This window comes from Fusarium musae, chromosome 5 (genome assembly GCF_019915245.1).
Source record: "Fusarium musae strain F31 chromosome 5, whole genome shotgun sequence".
NCBI classification, from domain to species: Eukaryota; Fungi; Ascomycota; class Sordariomycetes; order Hypocreales; family Nectriaceae; genus Fusarium; species Fusarium musae.
This window is the reverse complement of record NC_058391.1, coordinates 344,444-361,257: the sequence shown is the minus strand read 5'-3', so window position 1 is coordinate 361,257 and position 16,814 is coordinate 344,444. Positions and strand designations below refer to the sequence as shown.

Genomic DNA, 16,814 nt, shown 5'->3' with positions numbered 1-16,814 from the left:
ATCTCCACAGCGGCTCGCTGAGATCCATCGCAATGGAGCGATCAACTCTGGCGTTGATGAGGGTTGCCGAACATCAGCCCTACAGACTCGGTATATGACTCACTTTCCGTAATTTGCTTCTGATTGCGTACGTGATGTTTGTCTTAACGCAATGTTTACTTGTTATGGTCAAAGTCGGTGATAGACCGAGTCATAATGCAGCTTACAAGCCGCTAGATGAATCTCCAGGATCAGATCATGATCCCAAGCGACAATGAGACAGCAAACACCAAGACTCTCCATCTTTAGTTTCGAGCAAGTAGAGTTTTAGTTCAACTTGAAAACATTTTGTGGATTCGATCAACGATAAATTCTGTGTTGCAGCGAGTGTACAGGATCGACACAGGTGCATGTCAATGGCCAACTGGCTATGCAGGCGGCACAGCACAGCCTTGTTGTCCCCAAGAGGCCTCACAATTACATTTCACTCAGCTCTACAACCAAGCTCTTGATCGGGTCAACAATCCCACCTCTTACATCTTGGCAATAGAAAAAATGGAAAAAGTCTGGTTTAAACTCCGTCAAACCGATTATCCCCCAGCCCAAGAGGACGCCATCCTCAGCGGCGAGGGCGACGATTCTACTGCCCCTCTCTGTCTAGGCCATCTCATCTCCAACCTCAAAACCCTCGACTTCCCTCTCAACCATGGTTCAATCCTGCCCTTTCCCCCACGCATGCGCGTCTTTTGCAACAGCACTCTCAACTTCACATGGGATCATACGAGATTGAGGTCGCCAGGGACTAATCTCGCTGCGGGAGCGCCGGTACTGGCAGCTACAGGCGTTACAGCTAAAGCGAGTCTACAGTTTGCGTTTATGAAGACTGTGGAGAGTCATGAGGAGTATGATCGGTTGGATACGTATATAGTGCAGCCTACGAAGGGGTATATCGAGGATTGTTTGGAGCAAGATGAGTTAAAAGCCTACATCAAGGGAAAGGTCTCATGGTCCATGTTCATGATTACTGGCATCAAAGTCGCCCGTGCGGGGAAGCGCGAAGCGCAGGAGGAGATGAACATGGCCGCAGACATCGGCCCAGAACTGTAGTTCTCGCTTCTAACCATGTGTCTAAGCTGATACTGATGATTTACAGGGACCTTCCGTTGGTTGCTACGATGAGAGCTACAGCCACCAACCAACGCATCGCCTCCCAGCGAGTCTCTGGAGAGCACCCTGGGGACTTCATCTGGGCTATCCGACTTGCCAAGATCCACATAGGCTTGCTGATGAAGGACTGGTCAGTGGATCCATATACCAAGAGAGCTACGTTTGCAACCGGGGATGAGAGTGAGCTAAATGTTGAGGACGTGCTGAGAGATGAAGGCTTGGAGGGCTTTACGATTGTCGAGGATGACAAGCTTGATGAAGTCGTTATTTTGAACGGTAGCTCAAGATATTGGATAAATGTTGATTCAGATGTTTGCTCTTATTCAAGGCGAGATCTCCCCTAAAATCTCCCCTAGTTTGCCCTCTCCATAGCTTGTGATAGAACCTCTCTGACACGCTGCCTATCTGCCTACTGACTAACTCCATGCCTCAAAGGCAGCAACTCCAGTGGTGAGATATATCTGAGGTTACCTGCCGGCTTTGAGATAGTGCTGAATATTGAAAGCATCCCAGGTAGCTTGCCTACATCTTGTGCTCTAAAGATCGATGCTTTATTATCCTTCTGTCGTGAAAAGTCTACTATCCTCGCAGCGAGTCCCGCCGCCACTGCTGTTGCCACTGTCCGTAATTAGTTAATAAAAGGTTCTCAAGACACACCCACTTACTTGACGTTCCACTCATGCGCTCATTCCTCCTCTGATCCGGATGCTGAAAGCCCTCGCCTATAATAGCAAAGTTTTGGGTGTCCGCACGAGGCTCGGGATTAAAGCTCGAGCTCTGATTTCCCGTATTAGTCGAGTAAATGCACATGGTGCTCAGATTATGTCGAGCTGGGAATGCGACAGTGCTTGTGTTCTGCCAGTTCGATGCTGCTGCTATAACAAGGACACCTGCAGCTTTGGCTTTAGTAACGGCGTCATCGAGTTCTTTGGAGTAACTGCGAAACCCAGCAGAGATACTGATGATGTCAACAGAGCGCGGTGGCTCGATGGCCCAGTGGATAGCCTGTATTAACAGTCAGTATAAGTTCTATCCTTCATTATCATTTGACACAGACCTTCGCCATTCGAAGAGGCCCCTCAATCTCATCGGCATGGTCTCTTTCAAACACCCTCGCGATATACAGCCGAGCCTCCTCATACAACCCCTGAATGATTCCAGCACAGCAGGTACCGTGCCACGAGTCATTCTTAGGAATACCAGTGAAGTCTCGATAGTCGACCCGGTAACGGCCTCTCTCTCTATCGTGGAGACCAGAGTCGATAATGGCAATTTTGACTCGTTCGTAAGGATCTTTCCTTTGACCTCGCATAGCTCTGATCAAGTCATCCACTTCATCGAGCCAATCACCCGCCGTGCGCTCGTTTTCGCTTCCAGCGCTGTGAGCGATGTTCTGAAGGTTTTTAGTGTAGTGCTTACCTCTTGATGAATGTGGCTCTGAGGCTTTGTGTCTTGGTCCCTCGTCGAGTGAGCTCCTCCCAGCTCATCTGAGAGACGATAGACTTGCCGCTCTCATCATAATCGCTTACCCATATCTCAAGGTCTTGTAGAGACTTCAAGAGGCCTCTTTGAGCTATCTGTGGTGTTTTGTCCTTAACTATCATACTGTCAGCCTCGGTGAACTTGGATAGATTACGACGGGAAACTCCATACAGTTGATACAAATAGTATCAGGGTACCCTTCTCGCGAAAGGATTGCCCTGTACCTCTGCTCTGCACCTTCTTGTGATGATACCAAGATACATCTAATTTTTGCTCGTGTGCCATTATCGGTGAGTGCTGGAGACTCCCTCCAAGTGTTAGCTTCAGTACTTTGACTAGAATCAGCACTAAGCAACCGTGAATCCACGATTTGCTCATTTTCCATTGGGCCACGGACGAACAGTTCCCGCAGTCTGTCCTGAGCAGCTTTTAGATACGCGGCGAACAACTCTGCGTCTATCATTGGTGCAACAGTTAGTTCTCCGAAACTGCATGGCATCAGTAGAATGACTGACCTTCACGTCGATCGAAGTAAAAGTCAACATCACTCTCGGGCCTCTGCTGTCCTAGGGCAATGTCCCGAAGCACTCTTGTATCCTTAAGAGTGACAACAAGCCTACCAAGAGGATTGGTTACGTGACATAGTCGTGTATTCAGGCTAACTGTAGTAAGGCTAGTTAGCAGCAGTAACGAGCGTGTAGCAGTCAGAACTGACCTCGCACTTCCCAGTCTTCCTCGCCCCTACAAGATCCATTTTCCAGGATACAAAAGTAGGACTGGGGCAATAGACTTGTCAAACCCCCTTGACCCCATCCCTTCCCCGTATAAGGAGATTCGGACACCCCAAAGTGCTTTAGCTCGACACGCAAGGGCTTTGGAAGTAATGTTCTTGTGTTAGACGAATGGAGGCCAACTTTTTCTATTCCGGCAGATGGAAATCCCCAGTCACTTGTGCATGTCAGCTTCCGAGACAATTGTAAGGGACCTTACGGTAATAACGTACTTCTGTATCATCTCCGCCGTGCTGGGCATAACTGACATGCCGAAAACACGCTTGCGGGATACTCCGTGAGAACGAATGTTCTCTGATATCGCTTCAACCTCTTTATAATCTATGCAAACTTAGAATAACAGATGATAGCATTGGGAGAGCGGTTTTGTACATATTGGTGAAACTTCTGATAATCGAACAACGACCAGCGTTGGTGGTTCCGGCTTCACTACAATAATAAACCATCTGCGCCGCCCATCATGATGTAATTCCTCTGTGAGAAGGCTCTTCCCTTTTATGACTACTTCTCAATCAGCTTCTTTCCTCACAAACTTGTATACATAGGCCACTTGCACTTGTAGGTCAAGTTGTCGGCATGCGGTTCGCCTACACAGCAGCACCGACCCTTGAAAACCTTTAACTTCACTGTCGTAATATCATGAAGCCGAGCCCTAGGGCAGGCAATTACTTCTTCTACCCGAATTGAATCAGATCCGGCGTCTTTCCTTACGGTCCTCTCGGCAAGAGTGAAGGTTGCCTGCGAGCTATCGAAAGGTTTCGCGACTGGGAAAATCCTGTCCGAATCATTGAGAATTTCCTCTGCCAGTTCGTCGAAGACTGTGGTTGCATCTGCGTTGGCTAATTGACTTGGATGTAACGTATTCATGGTTGCGTGTTCTGAAATATCAGACGTTTGCTGAGAAGCACGCTACATGGTCGCAAAGGAAGATAATAAGGCAGGTATCAAGGAAAAGGCCCGGTCGGTGGCAGTGCTTATGCGGCCGAGTCTGACGGTCAGGTTAGGCAGCGACATAGCCCATGTTTCAGCCCATGCTCGGTTTATTTACCCGAGCCTTATTTGTAGTTATAGTAAAGTCAGACTAACCCCCCTAACTTAGGCTAGATAGTCCTTTTACTAGTATAAGAAAAGTAAGTTAGAAAATCTAATATCTAGACTATCTTTTTATTAATTTAATTAGCTATAATTTATAAAATATAATCTAGCTTTATATTTTTAATTTATAAATTATATTTTTTTTTTTTTTTAATTTTTTTTTTTTATAATATAAACTTTAAAATAAATTAATAATATAATATATTTATAATTTATTATTAATATATTAGTTTTATATTTTTTATTTCTTTTTATTTAATTATATTTATATAAATATTTATTTTATATAATTATTTATATACTTTAAATATATTATAAATATTAATAGTAAAAGTAAATAGTAGTTTTATTTTAAGTAATTTAAGATTATATATATTATTAATATATTATTAATATATTATTAATATATTTTAAGATATTAATATTTTTTTTATTTTTTTTAATAAGGTATTTTATTATATAAAATATAATTTTATTTTAAAGCTAAATATATTTTATATTAATATAAGTCTTATTATTAATATATTAATAATATCTTATATATTTATTAATAATATATAGCTTTAAAAGTATTTACTATAAAACCTAGTTATTTATATTAAAAATAGTTATTTTTTATAAAATAGTTTATATAATAAACTAAACCTTTAAGTTAATAATACTTATAGTAATATATTAACTAATTTTAAATATAAGTATTTTATTAATAAGTTTTTTTAAATATATTTCTTATATATTAGCTATATATTATAAATATTAATTATTTATTAAAGTATTATATTAAGCTTTTTACTTAAGTAAAACTTTTAAATAATAATAAATTACTTATACTTAAAGTACTTTATAAAATAATATAATAAACTATTAATAATATATTATTAATATATAGCTAATATATTATATAAAAAAAGGTAATTAAAAATAATAAACCTTTTATTATACCTTTTTAAAAGTATAAAGTAACTATAATTTTATTTTAAGCTAAAAGTAATATTACTTAAGTTATTATTTTTAATAGCCTAGTAGTAATTTTTATTAAATCTGCTTTTAAAGTTATTAATAATAAAGTAAGCTATATATTATTAATATATATTTAATATATTATTAATAGATTTTAAAATAATATATTTTATAAGTTTAATATTAAAAATTATTATATAATTCCTTTTTTTTAATTTAAGGATAATAATAAGCTTAAATATATTAAATTAAAGAGATATAAGCCTATAAGTTATATTTATTATATTAATAAATAATTATTAATATAATATAATAAAGTAAGCTTAAGCCTAAGCTTAAGCTTAAAAAAAAGGCTATTATAAGTTATTACTAATATATTATTAAAGTATAGCTAATATATTTATATAGCCTAAGCTTACTTTACTTAACTTTTTTATACCTATACTTACTTTCCTTAAAGCCTTTATATTTATACTTATATTATTTAAGCCTTTTATATTTATATTTACTTTACTTATACTTTCTATATTTATATCTACCTTCCCTCTTTTTAAGCTATCTATAACCTTTATTAATTTTAATAATAAATTAGTAAAAGAGCTAGTAATAAAAGAAATAATAATTAAAACTTTATTAATAAGTTATTAATAATATATTAGCTATATATTACTAATATAGCTAGATCTTTTTTAACTTTAATTATAAAAGGATTATAATTAAATAGTTAAAGAAATTAATAGCTAAAGCTAAATTAATAAAAGGAATACTTACTATTATTAAATTTAAGAAAAAGTTTAGCTTTAAAAATATCTTACTTAAATTAATAAGTAATTTATAATATATTTTAAATACTTATAAAATATTAATTTACTTTTTTAAATTAATAATATCTTTAATAAGTTAATTAATAAGTTACTTATTAATATATATACTATAAATATACTATTAATATATTATTAATATATCTAGCTTTTACTTAAAATTATAAAAAATAACTTAAATATAAATAATTTAAATAAAAACTTTAATTATTTTTTTAAATATAAGTTAATTAAAAAGGGTATTTATAAAAAAGATAATATAAATTACTTAATAATTAATAGTTAAATAATTATTAATATATTATAAGCTAACCTTTATATTATAAAAGTAAAGTATAAGAAGTCTAAGGATATAAAAGCTAATAAAGATACTTACTTTAGCTATAGTAAATATAAGTATAGTAATAAGTCTTTAATATTATATTAATAATATATTACTAATATATCTTAGATAAATATATACTAAATTAACTTAATTAAAACTATAATATTTAAAAATAGTATATTAATTTTACTTTATTATACTTTAAAGAAAAGGAAATTAAAAAGGCTTAAAATATAAAAGTTATTACTATTAAGTAATTACTAATATATAAATAATATATTATAAAGTAATATATTATAAATAATTTAATAGTTTAATAATAAGGTAAAAATTTTTTAAAAATAATATTAATTTAAATAATAGTTTAATAATCTAATATTAATATATTAATAATATATTAATAACTATCTTTAATTATATTTACTTTTTAAGTATTTTTATATTTAGTATTACTATAAGTAATATAACTTTATATTTATAATTTTATTATTATATCTAGTTTTAATAAGTATTTAGATTATTTTTAATAGTAAATAATTAGTATTATATTAATAATATATTATATATATCTTCCTTGCTTTTATATTTAAGCTTAGAGTTTTTTTAACTTTAACTTTATAATTACTATTTTTTCTTTTTATACTTAATACTTTATAATAAAGGTATTTATTACCTTAAGGCTTTAATACTATAATATATTAAAGTTATTAAATAAATAATTAGTATTATATTATAAGTATATTATATATATATTATATATTATAAAACTTTAGATAATATAATAAAGGTTATTTTTAATAAAAAGAATTATAAAAGTAATTACTATTTAATATATTAAAGTATTTAATTATTTTAAGTAAAAAAGTTACTTTTTAAATTAAAGCTTTAATTTAATTTATAGCTTTTATTATATAAAAGTTAATAATATATTATAAATATATCTATAATAACTTATAGTTTTTTTTAATTATTTTACTATTATTTATTAATAATAGTATTATTAAAGTAATTAATTAAAGCCTTATAGTTAATATAAATAAAATATTAATTAATTAACTTAAAATCTTTAATAGTATTACTAAAGTATATATATTAAATATATAATATATTACTTATATATTAAGACTTTACTTTATAATAACTTTAATAAGTAATAAGTATTATTTACTTTTTTAATATAATTTATTATAAAGCTTTTTAATAATATTACTATTTTTATTAAGCTTTTATTATTATAATTAGGTTATTAATAAATATAAGTAATTTAACTTTACTATAATAATTAGATTCTGCTTATAAGTAACTTACTTTCTAATATAAAAATAATATAAAGAATATATAAACTATATAAAATATATTATTAATATATTAGTATTATATAAGTTAAAAGAGTATTATAAATCTTTTAATAAATTACTTTACTTTTAGCTAATAAAAGTAATATTATTAAGTAATATAAATTAGTATTATTTAAAAGTTTTTATTATTTTAATTTTTAATTTATATATATATAATTAGTTATTTATTATAAATATATTTTTAATATAATTTAAATACTTACTTATATCTCTTTTAAAATAAACTAAATAAAGATATATATAGTACTTAATATAAAATTACTAATTACTTAAAAAAGTTAAATTAATACTAATAAGGTAGTTACTAAAACTTATAAAATATATTTAATATATTTTTATAATATATTTATAATATATATTAATAATATTTTCTTAATTTTAATTAACTATTATATTATAAATATTAGCTTTATAATTATTTATATACTATTACTAAACCTTAATATTATATTTTAATTAAAGGAATTTAAATATATACTTATATATATTTTTATATATAATTATAGACTAGTAATTTATAATAGCTTATATAAAGGGAATAGCTTATTAATATATTAATAATATATTAATAAAGTATTATAAAAAACTTATATATATTTACTTATTTACTTTACTAGCTTTAAATTACTTTCTTATTTTTTAAATTAATAATATACTTATAGTTTATATTTACTTAAAATAATATAACCTTATCCTTATAAAATACCTTTACTTATTACTTATAAAAATATACTATAAGATAATTAAGGCTATTATTAAAATAAATCTTAATATACTATAATTTATTAATAATATAGCTATAATATATTAACTATAACTTACTAATTTACTATTTATATAATAGTTTATATAGTATTTATACTTAAAATTAAGTTAAGATTACTTTATAAAAAAGTATATAATTATATAATAATAAAGTAGCTTTTATAGCTTATTATAATTTATAAGGCTTTTATAAATAGATATTAAAGACCTTTTACTATAATAATTAAGTAGGTTTTTAATACTAGTAGATTATAATTATTAGTTTATTAAAAGTATATTAATAATAGATTATTAATTTACTATTAATAGATATATAATATACTTAGTTCTAGTTTAAGACTTTATAATATAGCCTTAAAATCTACTTTAAGTTAAGTAAAAATCCTTAAAAAGGGTAATAGTAAGTACTTATATTTACTATATAAAGTAAGAATAATATAAGGCTTATTAATATTAGTAAGTATCTATATTTTAAATTTTACTTTATATTATATATATTTTATTAAGTTAGAATTAAATAGAATATATTTAAAATCTAATAATAATATATTAGTAATATATTATAAATATAATTACTATTTATTATTAAGATACTTATTATATTTCTTTTATTTTTTAATAGCTATATTAATAATAATATAATAAAAAGTTAAGTCTAGTATATTTAATTAAAAGGGATTTAAGTAATTTTTAAATATTAACTTATACTTTTAAAAATTATAAGAGATAATTATATATTAATACTTATTTTAATACTTATAGTTATAGTATTAAATACTTTATTAATAAAATCTATTAATTAATTAAAATAATCTATTAGCTATATATTAATAATATATTAATAATTTACTTAATAAAAACTTACTTTAATCTCTAACTTATAAAATTAAAGTTAATATATTTCTATTTAATTATTAATTATATTTTTATATATAAAAAAGGTATTATAATTATTAATAATAATAAAAATCTATTTAAATATATTAGTAATATATTATATTTTAATAAATAATATATATTTAATTACTTCTTTTTTAAGATTTACTTTAATATTAATCTTATTAATAGATATATATATCTTTTAATAATAATATATAACTTTAAAATACTTAAACTTTTATAACTACTTATTAATATATATATAGGCTTTAATACTTATATATTAATACTTTTAATATAAGTATTTTATATTTTATAAAAAAGTTAAGTATATAGTAAGTTAGGAAAAATTACTTTTTATATAAATAGTATTATAAAGAGTTTAATATATATTAATAATATATAAGTAATATATAATTAATAACTTATTAATTTATTAATTTACTTAAATAATATTATAACCCTAGTAATTATATTATATATACCTTATAAAAACTTATATAAAATATTAGCCCTTAATAGCTATAGACTAATTAAAACTAGATTAATTTATAAATAAGATTATAATACTTTAAAAACTACTATAATCTAGGATTACTATAATCTAATTACTTTAATAATTTTCTTAAATTACCTTTAATATATATATATTTATTTAATAATAAATAAAACTTAGCTTACTAGCTATTAATAATACTTCTTTATTTTAATAAGCTTTACTTATATTATTAACTATTAAGAGATATAACTTTAAAATAATATACTTAATATAATACTTTATATATTTTATAAATATAAACTTAGTATAGACTAGTTTACCTATTTAAAAATCCTAATTATTATAAATAGTCTTTTTACTTTTTTACTTTTTAAGCTTATTTACTTAATACTATAAGTAATACTATTTATTATATTTATAAATTATATTAATATAATCTTTATAAATATAAAACTCTTTACTTTAATTATATTTTTTTTATTATTATATTTACTTAAGTTAAAAGAGTTTAATAATATAAATATATATATATTAAGTTATTTATATATATTAAATATATTTTAAATATATTAGTAATATATTTAAAGAGTATTAGCTATTAAAAATATATATAAAATATTTCCTTTTTAAAAGTATTAAAGTCTTTAAGTTAAAGTAATTACTATAAGGCTTATATTTTATTATATATAATTATATTATTTTTAATAAGATTTAATATATCTTACTTTAATAAAATAGCTTTAAAACTTAAAAAGATATTAAAAAGTAATATATTTATTATATATTTATATTATATATAATTTATTAATAAAATATAAATTAATATAATAAAAAAAGTAAAAAAAAATAAAATAAAAGGTTTTAAAAGAAAAGGCTTTAAATTAAATTATATTTTATAAATTATAATTAATTAGATTAATTAAGGGATAATCTAAATATTAGATTTTCTAACCTGCTTTTTTTATATTAATAGGGGGACTATCTGGCCTAAGTTAGGGGGGTTAGTCTAACTTTACTATATCTACGCCTTATTCTGAGGGACGAATGGTATTGGCTCTTCTGGTGGAAAGGCACTGGACCTGGCTTTCTTTTCTTTTGCTATCACTATTGGCTTAATGGCCTCTTCTTCTCAGTTGATAGCAGACAACAACGTTCGGAATAGACTTAGAACGAGCCTTGTTGATGAATAAACACAATGCATCCTCCCTCCTCGTCGAAAGGCAGCACGCCTACGTACTGAATCTGCGGTCACCCGCATATCTTAGCGCAAGCATTCTATATCATGATTGGTAGTAACCCCGCTGGTCAGACCACTCAACCCCTCATCATGCATGCATTATGCACGTTCATCACACAATCGCGAGGCCCTCCACTTGCGCCAAACTCATCCAGATCAATAGATCAGATCCAAACTAAGATGTTTATGAACTAGATAATTATATTATACTTTTCGAATTGAATATATGATTCGTCGGTGAGATGCAAAGTATATCTTGAGAGATTGAATAGTCATGCTCTCAAGGCTCAATTTCACGCACCCTTGAGCGATTATCTGCAACCCACCTACCCATGTTAAATCCGTCTTACTCAGGCAAGCACTGCAGCTGCGACATGGGGGTTGAAAATCTTTAGTCACATGCATGGTGGCGATGCTTCATGTACAGAGTAAGCAGTGCAGGTCTATAGATACAAACAAGTGAACAGACCTCTATCACATTCAAACAACTCTAGTTGATGTTTAACAACTCATACTACAGACTTGAAATCGGCGACTCTTGTGCAAAATGGCTAGCCGTCACGTCTTCACCCAACGACTCAAATCGGGCGTCATATTCTCAGCCCCAGGCAACTTGATGACCAGGCCCGAGGGAGGTTGGGGTGACGATACACCCATAACCCGACGGAGAAAGCCCAAGAGAAAAGTCCAAGGTCGTGGCCTCGATCACTTTTCTCCCTGGATAGCAAAGGCGACGCCTTATGACGAGCCATACGATGATATTAGCTCCTTCACACCGGTTAGAGGCACCCGTGGCATTGGAAATGAATACAGGCCTTACTCAATATCACCATACCCCGAGACCGAAGTGGAAACAGCGGCGCCGAAAATACCCGAGGTGACACTATGTCTACCGATGCTTAGTGTGTCTTTGACGGCGACTGTGGATGGTACGGTCGCTCATACAGAATTGGTGCAGAAGTTTCACAATCCTTCTGACATCATCATCGACGCTGCCAAGCACGTGTTCCCTCTCTACGATGGGGCTGTTATCACGTCTTTCGAATGCACCATTGGAGATGAGCGCCGCGTCAGAGGCGTCGTCAAGCCGAAGGTGCAAGCACGGAAAGAATTTGAAGAAGGAATTCGTGATAAAGTGGCAGCCCCAGCATTGTTGGAGGAGCATACGCCTGAGATCTTTGAGACGTCCCTTGGAAACATTCCAGCGAACACGACCGTGGAGATCAGGATCACGTACGTGCAAGAGCTCAAGGTCGTCATGATGGAATCGGAAGCGACAGAGGGCATAGCTCTCACTATCCCCATGTCAATCGCTCCACGATAGAGTAAAGCACCGATTGAGTGGGAGCCAGCATCAAGGGTACCAGAGGAGAGGCTTGACTTGTGGATCCGGGTCCTTGACAATGGGAAAGTCAACCATGAAGGTTGTGATGAGGAGTCAGGTCACCTCCTTCAGTTTGAAGGTTCCAGGCCTGGCGAATACTCCAACTTGTCAGAAAAGGATTCAGCACCTAAAAACTACTATGTTTGGCACCATGTATCTGAGCCAGCCGTTCTAAGAAAAGACTTTGTGTTTGTCGTTCAGATGAACGAGGGCCATCAAATCAAGTCTCGAGCCATCGCCTGTCCCGTAGATGACAAAGGCCTCGCAGCCATGATGGTACACATCCGACCGAACGATCTCTTCCGGAACTCCATTATTCCCCAATCATTCACTGGCGAAATTCTGTTCCTTCTTGATCAATCTGCATCTATGGGATGGACAAACGGTTCACCAGACTATGACAGACGTCACACCGGAGCACGAAAGATCGATGTCATGCGCGAAGCAATGCTTCTAGCTCTTTCCGGCATACCATCTACATGTGTCTTCAATGTTATCTCCTGGGGCTCAGCAACAATGGGTCTATGGGAGACTTCGCGGCCTCATACCAAAGAGAACATTAGAGAAGCCAAGACCTACGTGTCTCAGGTTGAAGCTGACATGGGAGGAACAGATCTCCTTCGTGCATTGGAGTCCACCTTGAAGCGGCGGGTTCAAGATAGAGGATCAACGCAGATCATTATTCTCACAGATGGTGAACTAGAGCCGGAAGACTCTATACAGTTCATCTGGAAAAAACGTCAGCTATTCGGAGACAGTCTTCGGTTCTTTGCCCTAGGTATCGGCGATGAAGTGTCTCATCGTCTGGTCGAGAGTATCGCGGAGTGTGGTGGTGGCTACAGTGATGTAGTCCATACTACGCAGACCCCAAGATGGCATGATCGATTGAACCGTCTTCTAAAGTCGGCTCTGGAACCGAACAGTTGGAGTTGTGATATTGACCTCGGTAGCGGATTTGAGCGGAAGAGTCTGGTTGATTACGAGCTAGAGCAGCAGACCCCTGCGGAAAGTCACAAGACCCCATACGTCCAGGGCCCTTTTCCAATCTCATCACTCCATCCATTCAGCTTCGCCTCAATTTCATTCTTGATCGATCTCCGCCGCGGTGGAGAGCTCCCCAAGACTGTTACCATAAACACAACAACAGCCGGTGCGAAGAAGAAAACCTATGAACTACCCATCGAGCAAGCCCCAGGCAATGATGGAACAATCCATCGCTTGGTCGCTAAGTCAACTCTACTGGATCTACAGGATGAGACCAAGCGGGTAACAGGCGAGACTCAGATTGCCAAAACAAATGCAGAGTATATTGGCACTACATACTCCATTACTAGCAAGTGGACGAGCTTCGTAGCAGTCTCGGAAAATCAGCCTGCCCAAACTGTCGAGGAGCAGAAGATGAACCATTACAAGGCACTCTTTGACGAGATAGACATTGACGAGCTCCTCAACAACGTCAGTGATGATGAGACTTCATCCTGCGGTTCTACCTCCGGCTCCTCCAGCATTATGGGCTATGGGGCCCGACAAAGCCCCGGAATGAACAGTATGGCCGGACCACCAACGTCTCAATATCACATGATGCCGGAAATATCGATCCTCGAGTATGCGAAAAGAATCGCACCAAGTGATACCAGCTCAGTACCAGCTCTTATGCCTAAGCCGTGTCCACCAGCAAGGCCACCAGCCGGAATGAGCCCAATGTGCGGTTCTCTAGGTGGGCTAAGGCAATGTTCTTTGGATGGGGAAAGTGATGAGCCCGAAGCTCCACGTCCCGCACAGAACATGAGTGATCCAGTGCAGATAAAAGTACAAGGTTCTGTTGATAGAATTACAGATCGGAGTCTTAGGATCTCTGACCGTTCGAATGAGGTACCTGGGCCGAGCCCTTACGAAGACCTAGAAGCTCAGACGGCGAGTGATGTTCGCATACCCACAAGAGAGCGCGTCCAAGACAATTCTCCAGTATCTACTTACGCGGACTTTCCTCTTTATCCTAATGACTCTGATTGGCACGAAGCACCAAGATTGGATCGCTCGCGAGCGGACACTACAGACGACAGCCAGTCAGATCTACCAGCACCTATCGAAGAATACACTCTAGCTCGCAAAGCTGCCGCTGTTACAAATGCATTGATCAACGCTGAAGCGCAAAAAAAAGCAGTCCCTGCGTCAAAGGCTTGCCGAGTTAATACGTACTCTGGCAATCGCAGACCTCAACTACCGAAAGACTACGCTTATGATGGTAGACCAGATGGTGATGCATGTCACGGCTCTCAGTCTCAGAATGCCGCTCAAGAAGCTTTGGCCGCTAGTGACTCTGATGGCCGCGCTCTCGAGTCTGCAAACTCGGCGACTCCTCCTGTGCCCTATGCGCCACCAATACCCTCCGGCCAATTCCTACGTCCCAGGTCTATTGCCACTTCTGAGAGACTCAGGGAAAGGGTCATTCGACTCGAGAGATTTCCGCAGGCAGATGTTGATGATGAGTCTATGGATCCGCCGAGGGCGAACCGCGGATTCGCCATAACTACAGGCATTATCAAGCAAGGAGAGCAACATGAATCTGATGATGACGGCACTGGAGAAAGGATGGAAGTATCTGGACAAATAGAACTGGTGCAGCGCAATGCGGCGGCGCTGGTGGGTGGTTTTGATGATGATGGCCCATGGGATGAAGTGTCAGAATTGCCATCATCAACGCCAAAAGGTCTTCCAATTGAGGCGTGTGGCGATGAATCATACAACTTCGAAGCTGGTGCTGAACTAGTTACCAACATGTCATCCCGCGCTAGAGGTTTGTCCCCGGGCGGCGCAGCTGAGAGACTTCAGCCTCCCGGTGCTACGTCGCGATATATAAGTCCTGGCCAAGCCCTGTCATCTCAGGCTCACTCACTACCTAAGGACTATGGCTGGGAACCGCAATTCGCACACGAGACTGTACCTGGAGGTCCTAAATTCCCGACGTACAAAGCTATGCCTATCCCCAATACTAGATTTCAGGATTTCTTCACAGGCCGTTCTGTGAAACAACGACGCGGTGCCTCGAATCGCTGGGGATCAGATTATGATTCGGATGACAGTTCAATGAGTCGGGGCATTTCAGAGCCGTCCTCGTCTCAGTCGAATGTCTTTGGCCCTCTGGACTGGCAATTCGCGATGGAGTGTCAAGACGGGCAGGGTCTCTTCGATTTATATGAGAAAAGGCCATCTCTGCACTTACACTTTTGTCCAGAGACCGCGACAAAGTTCGGCCTTAGGATCTCGGAACTTCTGTCTAACTCCTCGACCCCGGAAGAAGAGAGGGATGATGTATCTGCCAGGATACTTGATACGTTGATGATGATCGAGTGCTACAAAACTCATCGGGCGCAGGAGGAAGATACCTGGGACTTGATGATGGAGAGGGCACGGGACGCTGTCATATCACTCCTTAGACTCCCAATTGAGATTGAGGAGAGAGCGTTGGAAGCTCTGGGAGGTCAATTTAGGGGAGCTATGATGCATGCGCATTATGTTGCTGCAACAGGAGTGAAGGATTCGGAGAATGATGACAGTTCTGTGGAGACGATGACATGTCCAGCTTGTGATGTGGTATGGTCGAAAAGCAGACGTTTCTTTTGTCCTTTCGATCACGGCTGTGACGACGTTGATGAATTTACGAGCTGGGATGATTTTTGGAAGCATCAGGTAAACCAGGGGCACGTCGTTTGTCCTCGGGAGGTTACGTCTTAGTAGCGAGAAAGGACAATATGGGGGGATTTGTAAACCAATTTCCATAGATATTCCTCACTTGAGTCCTTGATTATTTTCCTAGTATGTCTTTGAGACTTGCCTGTTGCGCGGCGACACGGATATTCGTTGGTGGATAGTTCGGTACCCTACAGCTGTATCCTCGGATACGAGCGCTAGATCCTCGTGGTTCATGCTACTTGTTGATAAGAAGATTGCTTAATTACCAGAGGTTCATGCAAATCTTAGTGCTGTTATGCTGTGTGTTTAATGACAACATGCGTATAGTCAAAGCGACCGTAGCGTCGTCAGGCATAGGGAGGCTCCCAGCCATCCACTA

The 16,814-nt window shown here is 34.1% G+C and overlaps 3 protein-coding genes across 3 annotated transcripts; 2 read left to right on the top strand and 1 right to left on the bottom strand.

Annotated features, from left to right (window-relative positions):
• Positions 1–534: 534 nt before the first annotated feature.
• J7337_006469 (uncharacterized protein) lies at positions 535–1,490 on the top strand (the record flags this gene model as incomplete). The annotated part of the gene is made up of 2 exons (XM_044824132.1): positions 535–1,082; positions 1,133–1,490. The coding sequence occupies 2 exons, from the start codon at positions 535–537 to the stop codon at positions 1,488–1,490; spliced, it is 906 nt and encodes a 301-aa protein (XP_044679789.1).
• A 72-nt stretch (positions 1,491–1,562) lies between these two features.
• Positions 1,563–3,382, bottom strand: J7337_006468 (uncharacterized protein; the record flags this gene model as incomplete). The annotated part of the gene is made up of 8 exons (XM_044824131.1): positions 1,563–1,607; positions 1,673–1,764; positions 1,812–2,151; positions 2,204–2,539; positions 2,676–2,743; positions 2,890–3,084; positions 3,144–3,225; positions 3,344–3,382. 8 exons carry the CDS (start codon positions 3,380–3,382, stop codon positions 1,563–1,565), a joined length of 1,197 nt encoding a protein of 398 aa, XP_044679788.1.
• Positions 3,383–11,905: 8,523 nt separating this feature from the next.
• Positions 11,906–16,697, top strand: J7337_006467 (uncharacterized protein; the record flags this gene model as incomplete). The annotated part of the gene is made up of 3 exons (XM_044824130.1): positions 11,906–12,591; positions 12,829–16,336; positions 16,560–16,697. 3 exons carry the CDS (start codon positions 11,906–11,908, stop codon positions 16,695–16,697), a joined length of 4,332 nt encoding a protein of 1,443 aa, XP_044679787.1.
• Positions 16,698–16,814: the final 117 nt, after the last annotated feature.